The sequence below is a fragment of the Ipomoea triloba genome, chromosome 10 (genome assembly GCF_003576645.1).
Source record: "Ipomoea triloba cultivar NCNSP0323 chromosome 10, ASM357664v1".
Classification (NCBI taxonomy): Eukaryota; Viridiplantae; Streptophyta; class Magnoliopsida; order Solanales; family Convolvulaceae; genus Ipomoea; species Ipomoea triloba.
Genome location: NC_044925.1, coordinates 26,344,235 through 26,371,024, shown reverse-complemented (window position 1 = coordinate 26,371,024; position 26,790 = coordinate 26,344,235). Strand labels below are relative to the sequence as shown.

The 26,790-nt window shown below is 36.8% G+C and overlaps 6 protein-coding genes and 5 non-coding genes across 13 annotated transcripts; 6 read left to right on the top strand and 5 right to left on the bottom strand.

Moving 5' to 3' along the window:
* The first annotated feature begins 4,974 nt into the window (after positions 1-4,974).
* On the top strand, positions 4,975-5,890 carry LOC116032984 (protein NDR1-like). The gene has a single exon (XM_031275738.1). It carries the CDS (start codon positions 5,086-5,088, stop codon positions 5,773-5,775), a length of 690 nt encoding a protein of 229 aa, XP_031131598.1. The 5' UTR covers positions 4,975-5,085; the 3' UTR covers positions 5,776-5,890.
* Positions 5,891-6,960: 1,070 nt separating this feature from the next.
* On the bottom strand, positions 6,961-7,032 carry TRNAH-GUG. Its single transcript has one exon. It is a non-coding gene; the product is annotated as a tRNA-His (tRNA).
* Positions 7,033-8,158: 1,126 nt separating this feature from the next.
* On the top strand, positions 8,159-10,426 carry LOC116031939 (sulfite exporter TauE/SafE family protein 2-like). Its single transcript, XM_031274304.1, has 4 exons — positions 8,159-9,289; positions 9,369-9,488; positions 9,582-9,728; positions 9,956-10,426. Exons 1-4 carry the CDS (start codon positions 8,546-8,548, stop codon positions 10,262-10,264), a joined length of 1,320 nt encoding a protein of 439 aa, XP_031130164.1. The 5' UTR covers positions 8,159-8,545; the 3' UTR covers positions 10,265-10,426.
* On the bottom strand, positions 10,261-12,543 carry LOC116031940 (transcription factor bHLH115-like). Of its 3 annotated transcripts, none has more exons than XM_031274307.1 (5): positions 12,191-12,543; positions 11,343-11,405; positions 11,124-11,183; positions 10,808-10,970; positions 10,261-10,696 (listed from the first exon to the last, which is right to left on the bottom strand). In XM_031274307.1, the coding sequence occupies exons 1-5, from the start codon at positions 12,331-12,333 to the stop codon at positions 10,433-10,435; spliced, it is 693 nt and encodes a 230-aa protein (XP_031130167.1). In that variant the 5' UTR covers positions 12,334-12,543; the 3' UTR covers positions 10,261-10,432. The 3 variants fall into 3 exon arrangements, with proteins under 3 accessions (XP_031130167.1, XP_031130166.1, XP_031130168.1); XM_031274306.1 differs by having other exon boundaries at positions 11,106-11,183; positions 12,191-12,537; XM_031274308.1 differs by having other exon boundaries at positions 11,106-11,183; positions 11,343-11,360; positions 12,191-12,536.
* A 572-nt stretch (positions 12,544-13,115) lies between these two features.
* LOC116031941 (thioredoxin-like protein CXXS1) lies at positions 13,116-14,789 on the bottom strand. Its single transcript, XM_031274309.1, has 3 exons — positions 14,582-14,789; positions 14,205-14,327; positions 13,116-13,470 (listed from the first exon to the last, which is right to left on the bottom strand). Exons 1-3 carry the CDS (start codon positions 14,681-14,683, stop codon positions 13,318-13,320), a joined length of 378 nt encoding a protein of 125 aa, XP_031130169.1. The 5' UTR covers positions 14,684-14,789; the 3' UTR covers positions 13,116-13,317.
* A 1,406-nt stretch (positions 14,790-16,195) lies between these two features.
* Positions 16,196-17,817, top strand: LOC116032637 (oxygen-evolving enhancer protein 3-1, chloroplastic). The gene is made up of 3 exons (XM_031275304.1): positions 16,196-16,589; positions 17,194-17,489; positions 17,588-17,817. The coding sequence occupies exons 1-3, from the start codon at positions 16,271-16,273 to the stop codon at positions 17,684-17,686; spliced, it is 714 nt and encodes a 237-aa protein (XP_031131164.1). The 5' UTR covers positions 16,196-16,270; the 3' UTR covers positions 17,687-17,817.
* A 1,210-nt stretch (positions 17,818-19,027) lies between these two features.
* On the top strand, positions 19,028-21,343 carry LOC116033499. Its single transcript, XM_031276246.1, has 2 exons — positions 19,028-19,778; positions 20,503-21,343. Exons 1-2 carry the CDS (start codon positions 19,136-19,138, stop codon positions 21,126-21,128), a joined length of 1,269 nt encoding a protein of 422 aa, XP_031132106.1. The 5' UTR covers positions 19,028-19,135; the 3' UTR covers positions 21,129-21,343.
* A 557-nt stretch (positions 21,344-21,900) lies between these two features.
* On the top strand, positions 21,901-21,972 carry TRNAD-GUC. Its single transcript has one exon. It is a non-coding gene; the product is annotated as a tRNA-Asp (tRNA).
* Positions 21,973-22,025: 53 nt separating this feature from the next.
* TRNAY-GUA lies at positions 22,026-22,109 on the bottom strand. The gene is given in 2 exon segments: positions 22,026-22,061; positions 22,073-22,109. It is a non-coding gene; the product is annotated as a tRNA-Tyr (tRNA).
* Positions 22,110-23,687: 1,578 nt separating this feature from the next.
* TRNAD-GUC lies at positions 23,688-23,759 on the top strand. Its single transcript has one exon. It is a non-coding gene; the product is annotated as a tRNA-Asp (tRNA).
* Positions 23,760-23,805: 46 nt separating this feature from the next.
* TRNAY-GUA lies at positions 23,806-23,889 on the bottom strand. Its single transcript is given in 2 exon segments — positions 23,806-23,841; positions 23,853-23,889. It is a non-coding gene; the product is annotated as a tRNA-Tyr (tRNA).
* Positions 23,890-26,790: the final 2,901 nt, after the last annotated feature.

The following is a 26,790-nucleotide window of genomic DNA, read 5'->3' as shown; positions in this document are numbered from 1 at the left end:
GGGGGGGGGGGGGGGGGGGGGGGGGGGGGGGGGGGGGGGGGGGGGGGGGGGGGGGGGGGGGGGGGGGGGGGGGGGGGGGGGGGGGGGGGGGGGGGGGGGGGGGGGGGGGGGGGGGGGGGGGGGGGGGGGGGGGGGGGGGGGGTGGTATGGGGAAAGGTAAATGAAATCATGTGTGGTGTTTGGACAGAGGAGGGGAGTCTTAAATGGGCGAATGTTGTATGTGTTGGCATTTGGAGATAGCATTGTTTAAGAATTATCTTTTATGAAATGTTCCTGTCATTGTACTACATTATTGTGGTGCCAATTGAAATCATTAAAGAATGTCTTGAGTCTAATCTCCTTTAAAAAAAAATTTTTTTTAAAAAAAAAAAAAAAAAAACTCAAAAGTTTTTTGGCTTCGTCAAATACTATTATGGACCAGAGGTACTTCTGCACACAAGGAGCTTAAGTGCTTAATCCAAATCCAAATATTCAATATTCATGGTAAGAATCAAACTTCTATCTTGCCGCTGGAAGCAAGTCTTAATTTCAAGTCTACAAAAACAAGGTGGATGTGATGTGCTTCAATTCCTTTTTTTTTTTTTAAAGTAATATTACATTTATTATCACTTTTAATCAATTTGATATGTTTTGATTGATTAAAAAAAATATTCACTTTCTATTTTTTAATAAAATTAAGATATCTAATTGGAGTTAGACTCCCCAAGTGCAAGATTAATGGTGAGATTTTTGCGGTGAGTTTTTGTAACTTTTCTCAAAAAATGTGGGTGGTCACTAGTGGGCGATCATCCTAACCAGTCATTCCCCCCACGCAGTAAAGGCTGGTGCCAAAAAAATCCTCCCTTAATAGAACAACTTCCCCCTCTCTATGCTCTATGCTCTCTCCTCTCTCATTTAGGCTCATCCAAAAGTTGCGAACAATTTTCACAAAATTTCAAGAAAAGTAGTCAATAATGAGGATGCGTTAAAATACATTTAACAATCCAGCGAGGGGATTAGTCACTGTGTTCGACAGTGAAAACCCTGGGCTACAACAAAATAAAAAAAATTACATTTAACAACTTTCGAGTAAAATGAATATTGATGAAAATTAAAAGGTTTCCTAAACTAAATCAAGCATAAGATTTGAGGGATTACAAATCTAATATCTTAAACCCCATAAATCAATTAACTAATGGCAATAACTATATCATGCACTATGACACATTAATTAACTTGTAAGGAGGATCAACATGCATGGAAGGTGCTTCCAACATAAACAATGGCTGTCCACTTTAATTTTAAAACATGGAGTATGCAAACTGGTGGCCTAACTAATCCCAACAACATATTTGTATACATACATGTCATGCAAGCTAGGATGAATAATCTGGTGGTGATGAATGGTGGGATGATGATGCTTTTAATTGTAAGCCGCCACAGTGTTAAATAAGTATATACAGCTAAGGAATCTTTTGATCCTAAGGCATGGGCATTTTTTTGACAAGTTGTATTAATATCTGCATCTCGCAAGATAAGAGTAATTTAAACAAATTTTTATTAGGCTTTATTTGAAAGATAACTCTTCCGGAATGTTGTTGCATAATTAATATTCTTTGCAATATTGTATGTATAAGATATATTTTATCAATCAATGCAAATCTTAACGCTATTGTTCTAATTAACATCAAATCATAGGTCTAATTTGAGCCTATCATAGAGTGAAAGTAATAGAACGTAACATTAACAATATAATGAAGAAGAAGGAGGCTTCAAGTAGATTGGAGCTCTCAAAACTAAATATGAAAGGTAATCAAATTGCCCTCACATTGTCTCCTCAGAAAGATAATATTTATATTAGTTATATTAGGGTTACATACAATGTATGAAATGATTACAAATGAGATAATGAGGCGTATTAGCTCATAATCCGCTGAGCATAACTAATCATGGCGTCATCATAACCACTGGGCATATTTAGACGCATATGGTCGAACTACTAGGTTAGTTGATTATCTACTTCTCTGATCTTGAACATACGTCTTGCTAAAAGTTCTACTAAGTTCCCGGCCAAGTTGACTTACCTTGCTAGGTGAGAGGCATAGTGGTAATTCCCACAACAGCACCTATATGTAGTTACAAAAAAGAGACATAGTTTGGTTGTCTTTAATAAAGATCTTCGATTCGAATCGATCTCATAAATTCAACAATAAACATTTACATTTTTTTAAATAAATTTTGATAGCAAGTCAATTTCGAATTAATTAGAAATATAATAGAAACACAAAAGAATGTGACTGCATATACTATAGTCTATAGTACAATCAAAGAAAATACTATAGTCTATAGTACAATCAAAGAAAATAAGTAGGCAGATATAGGTTTAAGTTTGACCATAACACAGAAATGCACATGGTGCGCAAAGGCAGGCGAATCGCATGTTATGCTGAAGAATAAACAACCATGACTGCTTTGTGTGGGTGTGTGTGCTTTTTTTTTTTTTTTTTTTTTTTTTTTTTTTTTTTTCTCTCAAAATAATCCGCCAAGTAAAAACGAAAGAAAAAAATCGATATACCTATTGATGTAAAAATATAATTATTTCAGTCACGGGGTGAAGTTTGGGAAGAAAGATCAGGATCGAGTCTCACCAGCAGCAAAGTGGGAGCAACCTTTCAGAGTGAGGGGGTCCTTGTGCGCAATAAACAAAGGTCTAGTATATGTGTTCAGCTGAGTTACCATGATTTATATCTTCACAGATGCTCTGTCGAGTCGGGACGTGGAGTTCCTTAGAGTTAGGGATTCAACCTTTTTGGGAAGAAAATACAATTATTTCAACATATAACATTTGTATGATCAGTCAATAATTTCATGAGAAATAACTTTAATTATAATGTTCATAATGAGCTGTTTATTGTAATGTTGACTTTTTATCCATTTGCAAATCAATATTTTGTGGGTTATAATAACAAAGTTGTCAACTGGTAGCTCATCGATCTTATCTTCCATGAGCAAATGAATCTTGAATCTTGCAGTACACCTTAAACAATTATATATAATTTTCATTTTTATTTCTGTAATGAGCGCAATTCATATTCACTATTTAAGGATACGTACATACAGGGTAAATCACATTCCTGTGCAATAGCATGCAAACTACATAGAAGAGATAAACCGTATTAGGAAGATTTGCTATGTTGTGCTTAATTGATAGGGTGCGAGCAAAAATTGAACTCATCATGAACTTTTGGATAATAATTATGCTTCACCTAGTTGACCACTGGATCTTAAAATATTAAAATAATGTTTAACCTACTTTACTACCCTTTCGGAACAATTAATTATTAAACCTACAAGCCCACGTTATTAGGCTCAAATACGTAATTAATGATGTTTAATATTGTTGTCAGGCAAAATCCCCTTGTTGATGGCATGAACCACGATGAGAAGTTTCTACTGATATCCAATTCCAAGTACTGTACCTAAATCCCACTATATATACACTACAGTTCAGTTTTAAGTTGAAAGTAATTATTATTTTGTAAACTACCACAATAATAATTAAGTTGATAAGGGCAATTAAGTGGCCGACCAAAAACAAGAATAATCTTATGTTAATTAGCTTAGTTTATGGTTTCGCACTTTAGTTGATCCGCCGGGTTTGCGCACTTTGTGATGTCAAGTTTGCTCCACATATATAGTACTTCCTAGTCAACTACTAATACAATACATATATATCATATCCCACTATGATATTGTACACCAAAAATGCTAATTTGTTCTAGTCTTAAAAAACAAACTTTATTAATTTAAAATTAAATTTGATCAATTTAAGATATTCTTAATTACTATTTAGAGTTAACATATTTAGTTAGATGATTGGTTAGGCTAAATCACACAATTATGAGTGATAATTAAGAATCAAATTAAACATTCACACATTAAATAATGAGGAATACTACACACCTCTAATTTATTTTCTTTAAATAATTAATTAAAGATGAAAATAACTATTAACCCATAATTAAGAAACTAAAAATGCTGTTTTCTCATTACATAAGCTTTTTTTTTTTTTTTGACAATCTCATTACATAAGCTAATCTTGCCGAGATCAACTTGTGCAATATGGCGTTGACTTTGATGAAGTCAAATGGGCCCTTTTCATTTTCAACTTTCACATCTCCAAGTACTCATTCATTGAGTAGCCCAATCTTGAAACCATAACCTTGTAAAGGCCCAACATTGTTAGTTTGTTACCAAAAATATTTTCTACTCTCTATTTTCATCACTCTAAAATTTTAATGTACATAGAAGAAGGATTAAATGAGAATAAAGTCTCTAATAAAAACTGTAAACTAATAAGGGCAACTTTAATATGATTTTTTTTTTTTTTTTTTTTTGAGGAGGTGCCAATTAAGAGAGGGAGGAGGGAGAGAGAAGAAGGAAAAAGAGGGAAAATAAATAAAAATCAGGTCTGACGTGAAAAAAAAAAAAAGGACATGTTAGCCGGCGTGTGTCCGATTGGGCGCTTTATGTGCGCGAAACACGCAGCAATGCGCTCTCTTTTCCACCATCTCTGTGCCCGCAGGACCCACAAAAAAAACTAACTTCTTATAAGATAATACCCTAAATATTCTCTCTCCTCCACATAAACTATGTTTTCCTCAAAAACCACTTTGTGGTCGCTCTAATAATCATTGATTTGAAATTACCAACGTCTACAAAGTAAGGGACATTTTGATAAATATTTTGAAGTTAAGATGGTACATATATAGCATAAATCTACTAGTAATTTTGTGTGATATACACTTTTAAAATCACAATTTTTAATACATATTCACATATAATTGGATGTGTTTTTGTAATGTTGCTCCATACAAGTTTGTAGTTTTCACAAGAAGCATGGTATACACGAGAATGAGTATATATATAGGCGTTTCATAGCTTGCTTAATATTCTTTTCTTTTGTAGAAGACGTACGTTACTTTATGCCCCGGTCACCTTATCATATGCATTTCACTGTATGCCTTTTGCATATATACGTTCATCTATCATGTTCACAATGCCACTACTCTTCGCGTTCACCCTAAACCTTTCCCGTCCTGAGAAATGGATTACAGCACCCATCTGCCGATCTACAGGGAAGACGCCGACGCCGACGAAACCGACCGTCATCTGAAACACCGTCGCTCCGCCCGTCACTACGCGCGGCGCGTGAAAGACAGCCTAACCACGCGCGTGTCGAAGCTCATCTGCGCCGTTGTGTTGGGCCTTCTCGCCATTATCGGCCTCGTAACGTTCATCCTATGGCTAAGCCTCCGCCCCCACCGCCCCAGAATCCGCGTCGAGGATTTCTCGCTCCCGGCGCTGGGCCAGGGCTCCGGCATCGAGAACGCCCAGGTTAACTTCAACGTCACCGTCAGAAACTCCAACCAAGCCATCGGGATTTACTACGACGACGCCATGCAGATCACGCTGTGGTATGACGACCAAAGCGTCGGAACCGTTTCTTTGCTGAACCCGTTCTTTCAGCCGCCCAAGAACACGACGGTCGTCGCCGGTTCCCTCGCCGGAGCTGCGCTCAACGTCACGAATCAACACTGGGAGCAGTTCGTCAACGATGTGTCGCGCGGTTTGGTGCTTTTCCGGCTGGAATTAAAGACGACCATTCGGTTTAAGGTGTCGTCGTGGAACACGAAGCGTCATAGGATGCATAGTAATTGCCCTGTCGGAATCGGACAAGATGGCACCATTGCAGCTAATTACAGAGACAAGATTTGCTCAGTTTATTTCAGTTAGATAACTAACTTTTTCTTAGAGCATCCACAAAGTGTAAAATTCTCACATCCCAATCTCCGCACTTCAGTCCAACAAAATAGTAAATTAAATGATAAATCAGGGTGACTTGATATTACTATTGTATTTGTATAGATTAAGGATCGTATGTCATGGTGTTTTAAGTTTCTGGATCTAACACAATTCACTAATAGAGTTATTATATGTATGTGACAGATTGGATGGTTTGAGTGTTGAATATAGGAATAATAGCATAAAGAAATTAAACAATAATGTATGATGCTATCAATAATCGATTAAAAGTAAATATACAATAATTAAGCAAGAACTATGCTATTCGAGCCATTACTAAGAGTGGAATAGTGGATTGAGAACTAAATATATTGAAACAATATATTTATAAATTTGACTTGTGAATATTCTTAAGAGACAGAAGACTAAATATATACAGTTAAATAAAGAGTTCTACTGGAGTTAACTGACCATCAAATTTTCATACATTTACAAGGTAATGAATTCGATCTACTACAATTGTCTTGCCACCAAATATAAAAAATAGTTAATTTACCATTATATTATCATTCTTAAGATAGAATGAACCTTTGAAGAAGTCATGTCACTTAGCTTCGACCTATACTGCTTCGTTTTGGTCTATGTTGTTGTTTAGGTCAGCATATTCTTAATGTCTGAAACACAATTTCCTTTTAGGCATACCACGTTGTAGAAGGCAAGATGACAGAGTTGAAGCAAAGAATAACTTGGATGAATGTTTGCCTTAAAAGATCATCCCTTAGCTTTATTAAAATTATAAACCATTGGACTGCTTCTAAAACCAGAAGGAAGTAGGGGTGTGCAATTTACCGAAATTTTTCGGTTAATCGAACGAACCGAAAAATTTGGTTCGGTTAATAGTTAAAGGAATCTTGAAATTTCGGTTAACGGTTAATTCGGTTCGAAAGGTCGGTTAACCGAATTAACCAAAACAATTAACCGAATTTTTATATATATTGATAAATAATTAAATATAAATACTAAATACTAATTAGATTGAAGATTTGAAGTTATTTTTAGAATTTTATATTTTAGGTTAAAAAAGTTCGGTTAATCGGAAAAAATTTCGGTTCGGTTAACATTTTAAAATTTCGATACACATACTTAATTCGGTTAACCGAATACAGGCTCAAAAACTGTGGCTGCTGGGATTCGAGCCCAGGTCTCTACGGCCACAACGTAGAATTCTAACCACTAAACTACAGCCACATGGTTGTAACATTATTCTTGCATATCCAATAAAAGGAAAAAGAATATTAGGAACCCTGTTGGGACCAAAGTGGCTTCAACTTTATTCCGAGAACCCAAAAAGAAAAACTGTTGAGATTTGAGAAAATGACTTGACAATGTAGGATTCCCAGGCCCAAGGGGTCAACCTGCAGGCAGGCTAGATGTATCCCAGCATCCAGAATTTATAAAGTTGAATCATAATAACAGATGCCATGTAAAAAGTAGTATACTTTACTACTTATCTTAAAATATTCGAAGCCTTTCTCATTCTTGTTTGAGCCTGTCTGGGTCAGAATTTAGTTTGGCCAAAGGAATTGAAATAAATAGATTAGTGGAAGTTTATAGGAAAAAGTGAGGACAACATAGACGACAAAGGGCACTGATGTTCAAGCTAAATACTCCGTATCTTACCTAATAATAGGCTTTTAAATATTTGAAGCTCCCATGCAAATATAATATAATATAATCCAAATCCACAGTTCCAGATCTGTCGTGTCAATCTGACTCAATGCTTATCAAGTTGTCCTTTTCATCTTAGCTTCTTCATTGTTAATCAAAATTCCCTAGCATGCCCATTTGTTTTTGCCCACCGGATGAAATTCCCTCGCCCCTAACCCTTTCTCATCTCGACAAGATAATGAAAAGGTAAATTACAATGACTCAGCAGTTTATTAAATGAAAAAACTACCGCTTGGTACCCCAAAGAGCCTACCATATTGAGTGTGACTCCACACTGTGACTGCCAATGTTTGATATGTTTCCTTGCCCATTTGTTTAACAAAACCCTATAACAAGTAGCAATTCAAAATATTTTGTATATTGTGGGGCATGGTTTAGCTAAAGTATACATCACTATATATGTACAAGAATACAAGAATTTGTGTTTCTAGCATTAAAAAAAGGTTTTGGTTTTTAGTAGATGTATGTGTATTCTCCACCCTCCCCCTTCATAAATGATTGTATTTATGATGGTTTGGTGATGGGAAATTATCATTTTGAATTTATATGTACAAGAATACAAGAACTTGTGTTTCTAGCATTAAAAAAAGGTTTTGGTTTTTAGTAGATGTATGTGTATTCTCCACCCTTCCCCTTCATAAATTATTGTATTTATGATGGTTTGGTGATGGGAAATTATCATTTTTGAATTTGAATGATAACAGAAGTTTTGGTTTTGATGGTGATGTGTTGTCTGACTTGATGCAATTGATTGTTAGTAAATGCTTTTGTTACACCTTTACTTCTATATTGACCTTGTATGCTTCTTTTTATGGAAGATATTTGTAATTTTGTCCTTTGTACATATGCTTCTTTTTAGAGATTGGAATTAGCCCTTTCATTGAACCTGTTGTATCATACTATCATATCACCCCTCTTAAGCAAAACTAGCTAGTAGTAATAAGGGTGGAAATAAAATTCTTGGTAGATTCTGATATCTCTTCCCTTATTTCCCAGGCCTGCACAGTTTTGTCCTTTTTTTTTTTTCAAGAAAATGCATAGGTTCAATAGCCTTGAATGGCTGGTTTGTATAATTGTTCTGTGTTTATGCAAATTTTCAAAAGCAGGTGAAGCAAAACCTCATCAGTTCTTGGATTCAGTTTATCAATGGAGATCTGAAGGTGGGAATCTGAAGCTTGGAGGCCCTGTCGTGGTAGCTGGAGTGCTGTGTTTCATAGCTGCCACGATTTCGAGTGCTGGTGGGATTGGGGGTGGGGGTTTATACATCCCAATTCTGACCATAGTTGCAGGTTTGGAGCTGAAAACAGCCTCGAGCTTCTCGGCATTTATGGTGACAGGAGGCATAATTGCCAATGTTGTTTGCAGCATGTTGATGCCTAGTTCCAAACATGGGGGCAGGATCTTGGTGGACTTTGACATAGCATTGTTGTCGGAGCCATTCATGTTGTTGGGAGTGAGTTTCGGGGTGATCTGCAATGTGGTGTTCCCCGAATGGCTCATCACAGTCCTGTTTGCTGTTTTTCTAGTCTGGTGCACTTTCAGCACCTTTAGGTCAGGGATTCTGTACTGGAAGCTGGAGACAAGAAACGATGGCTGCTCGGAAATGGAGACTGGAATGCTGGATAAACAGAATTGGCGTGGAACTGAAGGCGCGGTGAGTGGTGCAGAACGGGCTTCGTTGAGGGGGGAGATCGCGTGGATGAAGCTTGGAATGCTGCTTGTGATCTGGCTATGTTTCTTTCTGTTGTATCTTTTTCGCGGAAACCAGTCTGGGCATGTATGTATCTTTATCTTCTGCAAGAAAGATTTAAGCTTTCGAGTTCTTTAATTGCGGGCTGAAAGAGAATGGTATGCAGGGAATTGTTGACATGGAAGCCTGTGGAGTGGGGTATTGGATCATCTCATCAATTCAGATACCTCTTGCTGTAAGTTTTACAGCATGGATCTTGTTTAGCAAGGAAAGATGCCAGAGTGGGGTAAAAGAAACCATTTTTGATCCTTTAAATTATGCAGTAGTATTTTTCTTTTTTTACCAATTTCCCATCATCAATCTCTTCACTTTCATGAAGGAAGAAGAAGAAGAAACCAGAGGACTACCAAACAAGTTCATTTTCCCAGTAATGGCACTTTTGGCAGGGTTTCTGGGTGGAGTATTTGGAATTGGTGGTGGAATGCTCATTAGTCCACTTCTCATACAAGTTGGATTACCACCTCAAGTAAATTTCCCTTCCCCTTCAATTACAGATTCTCCCTTGTTACGTAACTGTCATTTTAGTAAACATACAGTCCAACTATCAGCTTAGACTTTTAGTTGAGATGGAGCACGCACTTCAATTTGGTATGTAATCGGCCTACACACGTGAGGGGCGTGTTGGGCATATAATATATAAACATAAATGTGTTGTCCAACTATCAGCTCAGTAACCGCTTTCTTTTTCTGCAGATTACAGCAGCAACCTGCTCATTCATGGTTCTGTTCTCCTCTACTATGTCAGCAGTGCAGTATCTGCTACTGGGAATGGAGCACACAGAAAGCGCCATGATCTTTGCGGCCATTTGTTTGGCTGCCTCGCTTCTCGGACTGGTGGTAGTACAGCGAGCGATAGAGAAGCATGGGAGAGCATCTCTCATCGTGTTCTCTGTTGGAACCGTCATGGCTTTGAGCACTGTTCTGATAACAAGTTTTGGAGCTGTTGATGCCTGGAAAGATTATGAAAGTGGGAGATATATGGGGTTCAAGCCACCCTGTTGAAGTGGGCCACTGAACAATTTCATATTTTGATCAAAATTTGAGAATCAAGGTTAACTAGACACTCTATGTAACTAGGTTCACAAGAAGTGCCAATTTCCTTGTACCTAAAAGAAACACAAAATTCGAAAAAACAAGAAATGGAATCAGCAAGGTTTCGATGAATAAAACTTAAGCAACTGGGGGAAGAGAATGGTCTTCTGGTGTGTCAATAACAGCAGGAGCTGCAAACTGCCACATCGGGATTCCAGGGTAGCCAACGAAAGGCACCAGCTTGCCGCCTACAAGTTGATGAGGCACGGGGAATGGGACAGCAGTTGCAGGCGGGTGAGGTAAAAACCCAGGACGAGAGTTGAGAGCTTTCAGTTGCAGCTCGAGTTTGTCCTTCTCTTCTTTTAGCTTTTGCTTCTCGTCCTTAAGTTCATTTTTCTCGGCCTGTATGAGCCAGAGTGACCATTCAAGAAAAGAAATGGAAGCGTGCAGCCATACCAGATAAACGCAAAAATGTGAAGTTTTTGTTGATAAAACACAAAACCAAAGCCACACCTTTAACTCGTTAACTTGCTCCTGTAAATCCTCAAACGACTCTTTCAGCTTCTGGGCTTCATCCCTTAGCTGAAGTACCATTCTAACAGCATCGCTCAATATGGCCGATTTATCCATTTTGGGTGGCTTTCCAGGGTCCATGACACAACTCAATTCTTGGAACCTTGAAACAAATCCATGTTCACAATATCGACCAATGAATATCGATCCAAGCACTAGTATAAATGTTAAATACAAAAAATTTTACAAGTCTAGGCATATATGAGCAATCAATTTCCACAGAGAGAGTAGAGCGTACCGGTCATTCAGCCTATACCTTCGCATTTTCTCCCTTTGTGCTTTAGAATCAGCTCCACTGCAAGCCCCAGATTTCATCCTGAAAAGTAAAAAACTTGAAAATATAATATCAAGATTTCCATGGTAAAGAATAGCAAAGCAGGTGGGAAATCTAGAAAACGAACTTGGTATTTTGATGCACTACACTAAACCAGATAGTAATCGTGTGTAAATCCAAAACAATCGCACACATGCTAACCTCTTTCTGGCGCTGCATCTGTTTGAAACATCAAATTTTACACATGACTCATCTTGTCGAATGCTACAACATAACAAAGGATATCAGAATTCACTAATTATGAGAAGTTAACTTTTCTTGATGAAACATAGTCAGGCCTTCTATTATTCTCTAACAAACAAAATGAAAGGGAAAAGTTAAGCAGATGAAAATGTCAGTAACATCATAAATTCTTCAATAGGCAGAGCTTTCAGTGCTGCTTCTTTGGCTTAAGGATCTTCAAAGACTAGATTGAATCAACTGCTCTAATTGAGAGATTAATACAAAAGCCATACTCTACTCAGTATAATAGGATTCTGAGACTATATAAAGGCAAATACCAACAACGCAACAAGTACAAAAATCAGCCACAGCACAACAATGTTGAGCATACAACAAAAGACCTTAGATAGATGCTCATTAACTCAACCAACAAAGGCACTTGTTTCATTTGGAATGTTATTCAAGACACTAAGATTATCATATCAACACAAAAGAAACAATGTAATTGGAATTACAAGCCCATTGGAGAACCAACTCTGTCAAAATTAATATATGCAAACATAGTACTCCAGAAAATGAGAAATAAATCTGGGGAAAATCCAAAATTCATTCTCTTTTCTTTTGTGAATAATAGCATACTGAGTATACTGCAACACTCAGCAAAAAAAAAAAAAAAAAAAAAAAAGCAATCTTTTAGAGTTGTTTTTTTTCTTCTTTTTGAAACAGAAAAAAGAAAGTCTGCCAATTTAGCCTTAAAGGTGCCAACTTTCATAAACCCCATCACTGGAATTTAGTGAAATGGGTGGAGGAGTTAATAACAGAGAGACCTGGGAGGGGCTGGAGCGAGGATAGCATTAGAATGCCACTCATATCCCGGCTCAAGAGGAGGGAATTTCCCGCCAGGTAAGGGAATGTCCTCGAACCCAAGATCGAGGAGCCAGTTGGAGCCATCCTCCTCCGGAGCTGCCATTCTTTCGGCGATGGAGGGTGTTCGCCGGAGCAGAAATGGAGCGCCGGCGAGAGTAGCCCGCCGGGAATTTTGGTGAAGGTGTTCAGACTTCAGACAAGAAAAGAAAATTATTAATCGACGGGAAATAAAATTGTTTTTCGTTGATAAAATTCTGTGCCAAAAAGGAGTGGCAAATGAGGATTCTGTGGCGGCCGCGGGCGGATAGACTCAACCCACACGCTGACGTCAACAAACAACGGTGCTGATGCCACCCAAACGACTTTATAACGGTCCTTTGCGGACATAATAATAATAATAATAATATTATTATTATTATTATTATTATTATTAATTTATTACTAATAATAGTTATTACTATATTATTTATTGTCGTCATATATTCTCGTTTAGTCATTTTATTCTATATCCTTTGATGTAATAATTGTGTTTCATTCTTTCTAATTTTAATTGTATTTCATATTTTCTATTAAATTTTTTTGTTACTCTCATGAGTACAAATATTTTTTCTTTCAAAAAACTAGAAATAGTGACTTTAGTGCATTATTTGAGTAAATAGAGCATGATTCTCGTATTAAAAAATCATGAGTTGGCGTATTCTTGATCAAGCCCTAATCCTGAAAGGGGTGATCAAGTGGATACCAAGGGTGGACAGTGGACTATTACGCAAGAGTGAAATTTATCCGATACACACCCTTGAGTAGTAACTAGATTTCCTCGTCATCCAAAAAATCTAAAACCAAAACAATTTACCATATGATTCATGCACTGGAAAACCAAAAACATGGACAAGAATGATAAAGAGCAACTATTCTGGAAACAAGGTGCCTTTAACAGAGATCAAGAAAGGTGACAGACATTGCACATCTATGATCTAAAGTTGAAGCAGATGGTAATATCTACAGTTGAAGCAGAATACATCACAAAGTGAAACTACACAGGGCAAATATATGAGGAAAACATTGTTTGAGCATAGCTGCGTTTTTACTAGACGACGGGTATTGGGTGTGATTGAGCAAGGCTCTCCACCCTTTTACGAATCTCCTCTGGGTTGGCGCCTACTAGCTTGTCAACCGGAGCCCCATCCTTCAGCAACAGAAATGTTGGCATAGCTTTCACCTCATATTTTGCTGCCACCTCCTGTAAATGGCATGTTTAGCTATTACATATTATTTGCCAATTAAGGAAATCTAGTATGGTCTAGGAACACTAGCCAGTTTTCCATAAAAAAGAACAGCAAGAATGAAAGAGACTGCAAAGTCTGCAAAAATGAAAGAGACTGCATATAGCTCAAAGATAAGCGCCATCTGGTTTCTACTCTCTACTTTTTGGATCAACAGAGACATCAATATGTCATGTCTCATTACAAGAAATGGCAAACAACTAGCTCACACGGGTAGCTCAGTTGGTCTTCAAGTGATAGATTGAAGAGTAAGGACACAGGATCAAGTTCTGACTAGCAACCACAGTGTGAAGTTGAATCTAATGTGGTGGGCTCTTTGTGGGCAACAGACACTCCTCCTACCTAGAGGCCCATGATTTACCCCTCCACAATCCAGTCGGAACAGGGTGTGGGGGCCGGGGAGGGATTTCCCCTTTTGAGGGGCAAGGAAATGGCCAACAACTAGAATCAAGCATGAGCTTTAGCCTTTAAGGCTTCTTAGAAGATGACTATGTTCAACAGATAAATGGTAAAGCACTTTCCCCATATAACTATGTTCAACAGATAATCTTCACCACCTAAAGCATGTAAAACATCCTTAAGCTAAGCAACAATTCCATAGCCACACACCAAAAAACATCCTTAAAGCATATTACTATGAAATAGACAAAAAGATTGCACACATCCAACAGCCAGCAAAGAAAAGGATTACCTTGACATCATCCACATCCACTGTGAGAAACACTACATTTTCATGAGCTGTAGCCATCTCCTCAACAAAGGGGTTCATTGCCACAGATGGAATGCACCAAATAGCAGTAAAGTGTGCCACAACCTACAAACATCCCCAGAGAGCAACAGGCAATAATAAGAACCAAAAAACCTCAAAAACATTGCACAATATACATCTTTATCTTAAACTTGTCAGATAACAAACGAGTAAACCATTTTAGACACTATGGGCAGGCAGAATTTCAACCAAGACACAATCTTTTCGCCAGTAAGTGATGAAACTATCTTTCGTATCTTCCAATGAAAGCTGAAAATCAAGATTTTATACATTTTTCTTTTTCAAGATGAGGGTCTTACTGGGCAGCCATGATTGCAGGCCTGGTTTAGGTGGAATTCCCAGGACTGCATTGAATCCACCTTCACAACCCTCGATTTACTCTGCTGCTCATGCGCCTCCATTCTTGCTCTCGTCTGGGCTCTTCAATTCTCAGAGGCTAATACTATAATCAGAAAATGATTAGCGCAATCTTTATCTTGTAACCCAATCTTTATCTTGAAACCGGATAGATATGAGATGGAATGCTGATTCTTTACTTAATTTACTAAACCAGTTGGGCCCCATTGTTTGCTCAAACAAATGAGTTGGACCCCACCTTTTTGTCTCCAAAGAGCTGGTCTTCAGGGGCACGTAAAATGATTCTTCAAGGAACCTGCTACGCCATTCTAGATCTTCGCTGGAAGGATTAAAGCCCATTGTTTTGTGAGACTGTGGGAGTGAAAGCAAATTTTGTGTGAATTTGGATATGAATCAGATCACTGTTGCTCCCATTGTACCACTTGAGAGATAAACGTATTGGTGGGTCCATATGCATTTATGTCCATTGGTGGGTCCATATGCATTGGTGGGTCACACAGTGACACATACATTGAAAGAGTAAATTTTGTTCTATTCAATTGGTTGGAGTGAAATTTGAGAAGAAAGATCAAGATATACAATCAACAGTAAAAAAGTAAAATTTTAAAGTAAGGAAGTGAAATTTGAGAAGAAAGATCAGGTATTGAGTCTCACCAGCAACAGTAAAAAAGTAAATTTTTAAAATAGGGAAGCTACTTGTGTGCAATAAATAAATGTCTAGTCTTTGTATCCAGTTGAGTTATCATGATTTACATCCGATTAAAAATATTTGTAGCAGTCTCTGTTGTGTGAATACAACAGCTAAATGCATGTACAGAATTCAAGCTAGCTAGGATTTTGGAGAGTCAGGGAGGGATAAGAAGAGAGGACAGGAAAAGTTTATTCATAACTATCCTAATCCAATTACAACACTCTAAACTATTTATGGCTATAGCACAATGAAGCTACACCATCTTCACATTCAAATTCATAATAAACTACTCAAAGTGGCAAAATCTTAACTTCAACAATTTAGATCGTTAATTCAATGACATCATTTCATTCCTTTACCTATTCTATACTTTCTGTTTTATACTCGATTTCTCAAATTCACTTGACTATATCTTAAATTTCATAAACTCACCCTAAATCATTGAATAAGTAAATCGCGCTAGTATAGTTTTGAAATTCATCAGTACCAATATGTACACTTTTGTGCACAAAAAACTCAATCTAAACCAAATCCTGAATATTCGTGCCATGAATCAAACTTCCATCATGATATTGAAAACAAAAATCAGTGTAATTTAATTTATGAACTAGTGAACTACTCCTTATTACACAAGGATAATATCTGCATAGAATAGTGACAGACTAATTCAAAAAATTAAAAATCATACTCAACTGAAAAAACAAAAATCCACGTGGCGCAAAGACAGAGCGTGGAAAATATGCTAATCCCACATTTCATAAATGGAAGGCAGTGATTGGAGGGAGCCATATCCAAAGGAGGATAAGGTGGCACGCTGTAATTCACTCTAAATCACAGAAACAATGAAGGGATTGCACCACCTGAACTTATATTCCACAATTTCTGCCACAAACTCTCATCAACAACTTAATCACTATCCACTCCGGCGAAAGGATATAATATGGCTCATGCTATGGCGTCAGTGGGCGGACTTCTCGGCTCTTCTAAGGCCGTCTTGGAAGGCAGCAGCCTCCAGATCAGCGGCCCAGCCCGCCTGAGCTCCGCCACCGCCACCGCCACCGCCAGAGTGGGTTTACCCAGACCCGCCGGAGGGTTGGCCGTTAGAGCCCAGCAAGGCTCCGCCGAGGCAGAAACCAGCCGCCGTGCCCTCTTGGGCGCCGCCGCCGTCGGATTGGCTTCTGGGTCCTTTGTTCAAGCCGTTCTTGCTGAGGCCAGGTCAATCAAGGTCGGACCTCCTCCCCCACCTTCCGGTGGACTCCGTAAGTCTTCATCTCTTATCATCTCTCATTTGTTTAGCATATCATATATATGATATATTCAGTCAACCTATAATCCCCTAGTATAGATTAATTTGGCTACAAAATTGACATTGCTAAACATATATTTGGTTAAAATAGAACACACACACACACATATATATATATATATATTTGGTGACCAGTAGCCACTGTCTTAGAGTGTGCACGAGATAAACCAGCCTAATTTGTCTGGGTAAATCAGTCCAATTTGTCCATAATTAATCAACTCAAATAAAGAAGGTCAATAACTTGATCTGGTTAAGAGCATGGTTGAAAAAATTCCTAAGCCCTCGGGGAGCACCTAGTGATTGCTGACTAGGCAATCTGCGCCTAGTAGCTGTCTAGCGGTCAACTGCTTAGATTACCTATTTTGGTAATACGCTAGGCGACCGGCTGGCCAGTGCCTAGGGTTAGGCACCAATTAATCAATGCTAATGCCAGATTTCTGCAACATTGATTAAGAGTTGTCAAACTTATTAGTTATCTACTTGGTCAACTTGGCTCGGGTTTCGTACATGTATATTGTTCAATTTTGTAATATATATGTATGTGGTGGTAATGACAGCTGGGACATTGAACTCGGATGAACCAAGAGACCTTCAGAAGCCATTGAAGGACAGGTTCTTTCTGCAACCATTGACACCATCTGAAGCAGCAGCAAGGGCCAAAGAGTCAGCCAAGGACATTATCAGTGTGAAGGATCTGATTGCCAAGAAGGCATGGCCTTATGTCCAAAATGGCCTCCGTTCAAAGGCTGAATACCTTCGCTTTGATCTCAACACTGTCATCTCTGCTAAATCCAAAGACGAGAAGAAAGCTCTCAAGGAATTGACAGGAAAACTCTTCCAAAACATCAGCGACGTATGAATCACCTGTCCTTGTGAACCTTAAAACATGGTCTTTCCATTTTACACTTACTGTTTAACTGATTCAGTTTACTGTTGTTTTAATTTGAACAGCTTGACTATGCGGCAAAGAAGAAGGACAGCTCTAAAGCAGAGAAATACTACGCAGAAACTGTGTCAACTTTGAATGATGTTCTTGCAAAGCTTGGATAGACGACAGAATGCATGCATGAATATAATGCTTGCCTTGATCGTATATCATCATCACTGTACTAATTAACCGTGTTTTGTAAGATTATATTATTCCATTTAAGTGAGTTGAATGCAAGACTACTTTGAACCCACTTCTGGGAATCTGACTTACCATGCATGCATGCATGATAGATACAACATCCAATTAAAAGAACAGAAAAAAAAAATTCTCGTAAGACTAGTTCAGTTGGTGCGATAGGAGATTGACAGTGTGATAACTTTTTAAAAGAGATTCTAAAAGTTTATGATTAATTTGGCCTAAGTTGAAAATTCTCATGTATGACTTACATGGCAGACAGTACAGTGTAATCAGATGAATTGTATGTGTTGAGGAGTGATACAACAGGCTGTAACTATATGCTTCACTGGTATGGTAGTATACACGTGCCATGTTCTTATAATAGGGGATTTAATGTTCATTTTATTGTATTTAATTAACAAGAAATGTTACAGTGTGGATCTGGCAGGTATCTTTACCTAGCAGTCTGTGTAACATTTTCAATTGCCGACAGAGAGGGTGGACTGGTGGTTAGATATTCAATAAATTTTGGGCCCATCTTCCTTCTCTATTGTCTCTTTCTGCATCTCAGCACTCTGAACAGGAAAGAGGAATTGAAGAAACATGCGCGCGCATATATATATATATACCCACAAAAGAACTTGTGATCGAACAACATAAGTGTGATTCTGGAAGGTTATAAATTTGAACTGTTAAGGTTACATGTTTGAACTGTCCAATGACAGATATATGATTGATAGATTGATGTATCAATTGATGGGCTAATTAGTTCTTGCTAATTAGACGACACTATATGTCAACCAACTTGCCAGAGATTTATTATACTATATACCATAAGTAACTTGATAGTTTTGAATTTTAGTATATAAATTTTGTAATTTAAATTCAAATTTGAATCCAATTACCCCTTATTTAATAATTACCCCCTAATTCAATCCATACTGTATTGTTTAGTACTTTAGTATACATCTCAACTTACACTCTTACAGCTTATTCTTTTCACAGAGCACACTACACCATTCTTTACTATATAAGTATATATATAGTACTTGGTACTAGACAGTCACGTTTGTCAACGTAAAAAAACAAAACATAATCATTCAGTTAATCCTGATCAGTAATTATTATTACTGACTAATAAGTGACTAGCTAGTAATAATAACTATTAATTACTCCCCATCTCCAAAAATTTAATGCTCATTGGACACGGTGCATGCAAGTTTGAAATAATATATCTTAAGAATTTAAGAGGTTTCCATATACGACGTTTATGGGGGTGTTGAATGAAAAGACACACAGGTTAAAAGTACATACGATAATTGTTGTCCTAGTAAAACAATAATTTCCAGGCTAGCAAGATCAGATGTGTTGTGCATAGGAGAGAAAGAAAGATGCCGGCGGTTTGGTTATCTTTGAAGAAATCTTTGCAGTGCAGATCAGAGCCGGCGGAGGTGCATGATCCGAGCAAAAAGGTTTCGACGGGTACGAGGAGGAAGACGGCGACGGTTAGGTCTGGGTGTTCGAGGTCCATTGCGAATCTAAGAGATGTGGTGATTAATGGGAGCCGGAGGTACAATAATGGGGAGACGCCATATTTGCAGAGCCCGAGATCTATTGGGAGTAATGAGCTCTTGAATCCGATTACCCACGAGGTGGTTCTCAATAACTCCACCTGTGAACTCAAGATTACGAGCTATTCTTTTCAGGACGGCGGTGGCGGCGGCGCCGGAGGCGGCGGCGGAGGTGGTGGCTGGCCGTTTGTGCAGTGTACTCTTAAGCCGGGGACTCCTGGCCCTGGGAGAGTACAGTACAGGAAGCCTGGAGGGGGAGGGGTAGGTAGTCCTACAGTTAAAGGGTCAAGTGGTAGCCTTTCAAGAAGAGTAGGGGCTGGGTTTAGTGGCATTGTTCCTAGGCCTAAAGCCAGTAATGGCGGCCCAGAATTCTATGGCTTTAAGGAATTGAGCTGCCCTAAATGTGGTGAACACTTCTCAAAATGGGATGCTGTTGAATCACACCATCTCTCCAAACATGCAGGTAAGATTTTAACAAAATTATGTTTTCCAACTTTGATTTTTTTGTCCATTATATTTTAGTTTTTCTTGAGCAATTTTTAGACCAACAATCACTTCGTTTATTGTTTTCCAGCGAGTTTTCAATGAAATTTGGTTTAAAAAGAAGGAAATTGAAAACTAATTGACTAACAGTAGAAAAATTTTTGGGTTTCCCCCTTCCAATCTATATATATATATAAAAACAGTAGAAAAAATAATAGTGAAGATGTATGAGTCTTTTTTTGTTTTGTTTTTCAATTTTCGTCTTACTATTTTTGGATTGTTTCCTTATTTGATATTGACTATTAATTTTTTCATATTTGGTCTCATAACTTCTAATATCTTACCACATTTGGTCATCATTCAGTCCGGCCTAATTTCTAGTCACTAAAAACAAAATTTAATTTTTAACTAAAAAAATATCATAGAAAATGACAACTTTGTAGTTTCAATAAGATAAGTCACTTGCTTATTATGTACTCATAACTCATGTTCAATTACATAAAGATACAAATTTAGTTCATGGTAACCAGAAATTAGGTTGAAAAACTAAATGTGAAAGTTTTAAAAGTATGGAACTAAATATCTAAAAATTAATAGTCACATAGAAAATGTGGAAATGGTCTATAATCCTAGTACTAAAAAGTGAAAAAAACTAGCTTGTAGCAACCTAATAACAACTTGGAACATCTTTAATTTTCTTACAGTTACACAGCTTGTAGAAGGAGATTCTTCAAGGAGCATTGTGGAGATGATCTGCAGAACTAGCTGGACATCATCAAAGCCAGATAAGAACAACAACACTTGTAATAATAATGGGATGGAGAGGATCTTGAAGGTGCACAATATGCAGAAAACGCTGGCAAGGTTCGAGGAATATCGCGAGACCGTGAAGATCAAAGCCAGCAAACTAGCCAAGAAACACGCGCGCTGTCTGGCGGACGGGAACGAGCTACTAAGGTTCCACGGCACCACAGTGGAGTGTTCCCTGGGCAAGAACGGCTCCTCCAGCCTCTGCAACTCCGAGAAGTGCCAAGTTTGCCAGATTCTGAGGCACGGGTTCAGAGTGAAGAAGGGTGGGGTTGGGGTTTTCACGGCCTCGACGAGCAGGAGAGCGCTTGAAGCCATTGAAATGAAGGGTGGAATGAAGAGAGCTCTGATAGTTTGCAGAGTTATTGCTGGGAGAGTGCATAAGCCGGTGGAGAATTTGCAGGAATTGAGTGGGTTTGATTCGTTAGCTGGGAAATTTGGCCTCCATTCGAGTGTTGAAGAGCTCTTTTTGCTCAATCCTAAAGCTTTGCTCCCTTGCTTTGTGGTAATCTGCAGAGGGTAAAAGTGGATGATTGTTACTGGTTCTGTAATTTGGATGTTTTTGTGAAAATTAGGAATGGCATGGGGTTATGGTTTTGACAGTCTTCTTGGTCAAAAAAAACTGTCAAAACAATAACGCCATTATTTTTAAAAAAAATTTGAATAGGACATTCACTTTTACATATGTCCATATTCTCATCTGGGTAGTTCAGGTGACAAATGAGCTTTTTTCGTGGAAAAAAATTTTGAGAATTCCAGTTCAATTCTCAAAAGTGACAATTCCCCCTAAACTAACTCTTGTGCCTCTCGGAATATAGAGTTGAGTCTCACTTCATAAGTAGGTAAGTATCATAATATTTTTTATATCAATTTTTTTGATAACAAGAAAAATATGTAATACTAATTAATAGTGCATATTGGGTAAATCTAATAATAATAACTCTTAAACAAAGAGAAGTTGTCATGGTAAATATTTTTGGTTGCATAGACATTTATAGCAAGATCAATAATCAAAATTTGAAGAGTTTGCACATGATTGAGTTATGAGGTGTAATGATTATATCAAAAAATTATATTTAACATTTGTATTACAACATTAATTAACTTTATGATTTTTCTGTTCATACAGCTATATGGTATAAATATGATGGTGTATTAGGTTTCGTGTCGCCATATCACCATGCCACCCAGTATCATTTGTGTGGGTCAAGCTAATGTCTTAATGATGCCGGATGTGATTGTATAGTGATATGTTATATAAGTTATGTGTTTCACTTTTAAGGGCAAAAGCAAAAGTCGTTGTAGTATAGTGGTGAGTATTCCCGCCTGTCACGCGGGTGACCCGGGTTCGATCCCCGGCAACGGCGATTTTTTTGTCCTGTGTGTTAAGGAAGAACGAAAATATATACAAGAGAAAACATCCGACCTGCCGGATTCGAACCAGCGACCTAAGGATTTCAGCACACACTACAGTCCTCCGCTCTACCAACTGAGCTAAGGTCGGATTCATATTAAACCCTCGAACTGGTTAATAGTTTATAGAGAATCAATTTTTAATGTGGCATGAGTCAATTCGGCACTTGCATGTATAGAATACTTTTCGCTTTGTATCTTTTTATTTTTTTATTTTTTATTTTTTTTAAAGGAAATGCATTAACTCAAATCAGAACAAAGTATATCAATAAGCTAAGTTGGATGGGTAAACGTTCATTACTTACAATCATCTTTTTCTTAAGGAATAAATGAGTAACTATATTCGTTGACTATTTAGCGAATACATAGTTAACATTATAAAAATCATTAGCTAGGACTCTAATATCTTCCATTATGAGATCAAACGATATGCAACAGCCTTTGCTTCTAATGTCTTTAGTAACTAGCAATGCATCTAATTTTTTATGGACTTCTTCAACTCCTAAACTCTTGAGCGACTTAAGAGCTTCACATACCCCAATCAATTCAGCCAGCTTAGCTTGATGAAATCATTTCAAATTCTTTTCCAAAGTCGCGACAAAATAACCATAAGAATCACGTAAGATGAATCAAAATCTTGTGGCTCTAGAATGAGTATCGTTGGTTGCATTGACATTGAGTTTTAGACCACCGGAATTAATTGTAGTCCACAATTTTTAAAATTATCAATTTAGTACCGTAATTATTAATTTTTCTCATTTTTAGTCCTTCGACCAAATTGTCGACAAGAACTCGCTGGTTGTTGTGACTCATTCGACGACTCAACTAAGGGTTCCAATACTGTGGCTATGGAAAAGATGAAATTGCTATTCTGATTACAACATAATTTGACCAATTAAAACTTTTCGACAGGTTCTTGCAGGCAATTTGGTCGGAGCGACTGAAATTGAGAAAAATTGAATAGTTATGATACTAAATTGACAGTTTTAAAACTTGTGAATTGCAATCAACAACACTTTAATAGGTTATAGGATGAAAAGTAAAACTTTCTCTTCACAAAATTGCCTCCCAAGTTTATAACTTTAATATTATAGTTTATGATTCATACTTTTATTTTCAAATATAGAGTAAAGTTTTACTTCATAAATAGGTAACTGTCATAATATAATATTGTTTGTCTCGAAGTTGTTTTTTTTTTTTTTTTTTTTCCTTTTTGATAATGAAAGAAATATGTAATTATTAACAAATGGTATATAGTGAGTAAACATTGTTGGTGCATAATAACTCTAAAACAAAGAGAGGTTGTCATGATAGATTCTTTTTGGTTGGTTAGACATTTAAAACAGACTCTAATAATCAAAATTTGAAGAGTTTGCCCATGAATGAGTTATTAATTAGTTGTAATGATCATATCGTAAAAGTATATTTTAACACCTAACATTTGTATTACAATATTAATAATCAGCTTTATGATTTTATTTTCTTTTTGTGTTTATACAACTATATGGTGAAAATATGATGGGTGTATTAGGTTTCGTGTCGCCATGCCACCAACTCACCATGCCACCAGTATCATTTATGTGGGTTTGGTTAATGTCTTAATGATGCCGTATGTGTTTTCTATAGTAATATGTTTTATATAAAGTTGTTTTGAAGCGGAAATTCAAAAGTCGTTGTAGTATAGTGGTGAGTATTCCCGCCTGTCACGCGGGTGACCCGGGTTCGATCCCCGGCAACGGCGATTTTTATTTTGTGTGTTTAAGAACGAAAATGTAGACAAAGAAGAATCCGACCTGCCGGATTCGAACCAGCGACCTAAGGATTTCAGCTCACACTACAGTCCTCCGCTCTACCAACTGAGCTAAGGTCGGATCTGTACTAATCTGTCGAGTCAGTTATTATTTATCGAGGACTAATGTTTAATGTTGCATGTGATTGACTCAATTCAGCACCCCCACACATATAATACTTTTTAAATTCTACTATTTATACTCTCAAATTTTACTTCCTTATTTTTACTTCTTAATATGACAAACAATAATGAATTGTTTTATTTTTGAGTCTCAATCGTTATTTTTGCAAGAAATCATACTATGGAACACTAATAAATATTCATTTATAGTATGCTAACGATTCATTTTTAATGTATTAAATGCATATTTTTAATTAGTAAACTAAAGATAAACACTATACTACATGCAAATTAAACCTTCAAACAATGAACAAGTAAGTACAGTATAAATAGGAGCAACGAACTCTAGTCAAGTTAGTCGGACAATTGACTAAGTAATCATAATATTCTAAATTTAGCTATCAATTTGAGTTGTTTATTAGCTTTCTGCAATCACTTGATAACAACATGCTTAGATGCTTATATACTTTTGGTTAGGATATGATTTGTTGTGTACTATACGATCCAGTTTAGTAAAAATAACGGATATAATAGAGTTTAAAATATTATTTAGACCTTAAACTAAGACTTTATTTATAACAAGTATCAATGATTCTATCAAATCACAAGATGCTTGATAATATTGAATCTTGATTTAAAATTGTCACAGATTATACATAATTTTTTATTTTATTTTTTAAAATACTCATAATTTATCCATATGATGACTCATTTCGAATGATAGGGTAGTTGACAATTGTACATAATTTATAAATTGAGATATGTTACTATTAAGAAAGCCCAAAAACTGTTTTCAAAAAAAAAAAAAAAAGCCCAAAAACTGAGTTGTTGCAATGTGGCGTAATCCGCACCTTTTGCCATTATCTGTTGCATTTTTTTAACTTACATTTCCTAATCTATCTGCCCAGCCAGTGCCCACTTTCTTTCTTTTATTACTTCACAATTTCAATTTTTAAGCATGACAACTTTAATTTACTATACTATACGTATGTCGACTTGAATCCACCTTGTATGGATAAAGTTTTTTATGTGATAACAAGTGATGGGTTGCGAAAAGTTTTAAACTGGTCGGGTTAGATCCAAAATTTATATACAAAAATCACATAAAAAACTTCACTCAACACACCATGCTATTTTATATATTTATAACTCAAGTTAACTTTTTATTGATTTTAGTTCTAAACTAATAAATTTATTTGAAGAAAATTAACAATAATATTTTTTTTGCCAAAGACCTTGTGGTCTATTAGGTTAGTAGCACCCGGTGTCCTAGTTTACACTCTCACATGGATGATGGGAGTGGGTTCATCAAGCCTCAGTGGGTAGACTTGAGAAAGTAGCTATGAACATATACTACATTGTAACATAGTCAGTAGTGCTAAAAAAAAACAATAATATTTTAATTTTTTTAATTTTATGTTGTAATAGAATTGGTAAGCTTTATTATGGATATACTAATTAAAATATTATTTAAAAAATATTTAATAAGATAATAAGCAAGTGTGTAATCCATCCAGTAAGGTAGGGTGAGTTTTAAAAGAGTCTACCTACTACGGGTCGGAAATACAGTGGGTCAAAAAATATATAACGGTGAATCGAATAATGAATGTTATCAATTCAACCTATTGACATCTCTATTTTCAATTAGTGCTTAACATGGTTGTGCTTCTTTTACTCTCTTTAATGCCAGTGCTCCATTTCTTGCTGATTGAAAGTGAGTACTGTGCTCTCCTCTGCCATACATTTCCTCAGATCCTCATCCTTTTGTGCTTGGTTTTACATGAAAAGACAAAGTGCAACATATACTTTTTAAGTTTTAGTGCCACAAAAAGGCAACACTAATGTTGTGTTGTTGGAATCCTTATTACCTTCCAACAAAAAGCAATTGGCACATCAAGACAGCGACCCCTTTTATGCTTTTCGTCAATTTATTGTATTAGTCTTATTAAACTTGGAGATCTTAACATAACTTGACATGAGGTTTGAAATTATAGTTCGTATTTTAGTGTTGGATCGATATTGAAATGGAGATTGCAAGTTCTTAGCTACTAAGGGTTTTAGTGTTGAATCTATGCTCAATTTGTTTTCTCGTGTAGTGGTTGAGAGACTAAATCTGAATGACTTTAAATGTATCGAGGAATTTCGGATAACTCATCCTATCATTAGTTGAGTGGCTCAACCGTACCATTAGCAATGGCTAAATGATTCATGCTCCTCCGGTGAATAGGTCAATCTTGAAAGAGATGGATATACCTTAATGGGTTAGATCAAACATAACATGGATAATAAATCTAACACATGCATTAGATACCTGAATCTTGGTATTATTTAATTTATTTATCTATAGTGTTTTCAGTTTTCACTTTTCACCTTTTTTTAAATTTGTCTCATAGAGAGAAATCTACTGTCACTACTCAAGAATGTACATTGAATAAATTATACTACTCTGTAATAATCTGCAAATCACGCAAATAAATCATACTAGAAAGACCTTGTGCCGAGATTCTACTAGTGTTTTCACCTTTTCTCTTAGTGGTGGGGGAGGATTAGTTAGGTGATAATCTTGTGTATGTTTCACGCCAGCCAGCACATTTGTGCTGTAGCTATTAGAGGATATAAGCTCACATGATCAAGATCTTTCACTTCTGGTCTGACTTTTTAGTTCTTCCATTTTTTTTTTCTAATCCTCAACCGAAGCGTGTAATCGACTCAAATCTTTGCTGTTACGTTGGCACTCAACACCGACAATTCGGACTGGTTGACCTTTTCAACCAAGGGAATGATATATGAATCTATGAAGACAATAAGAAACAGACAAACGTGATAATGAGATCAATGTTTATAAATTTATTTTTGGGTG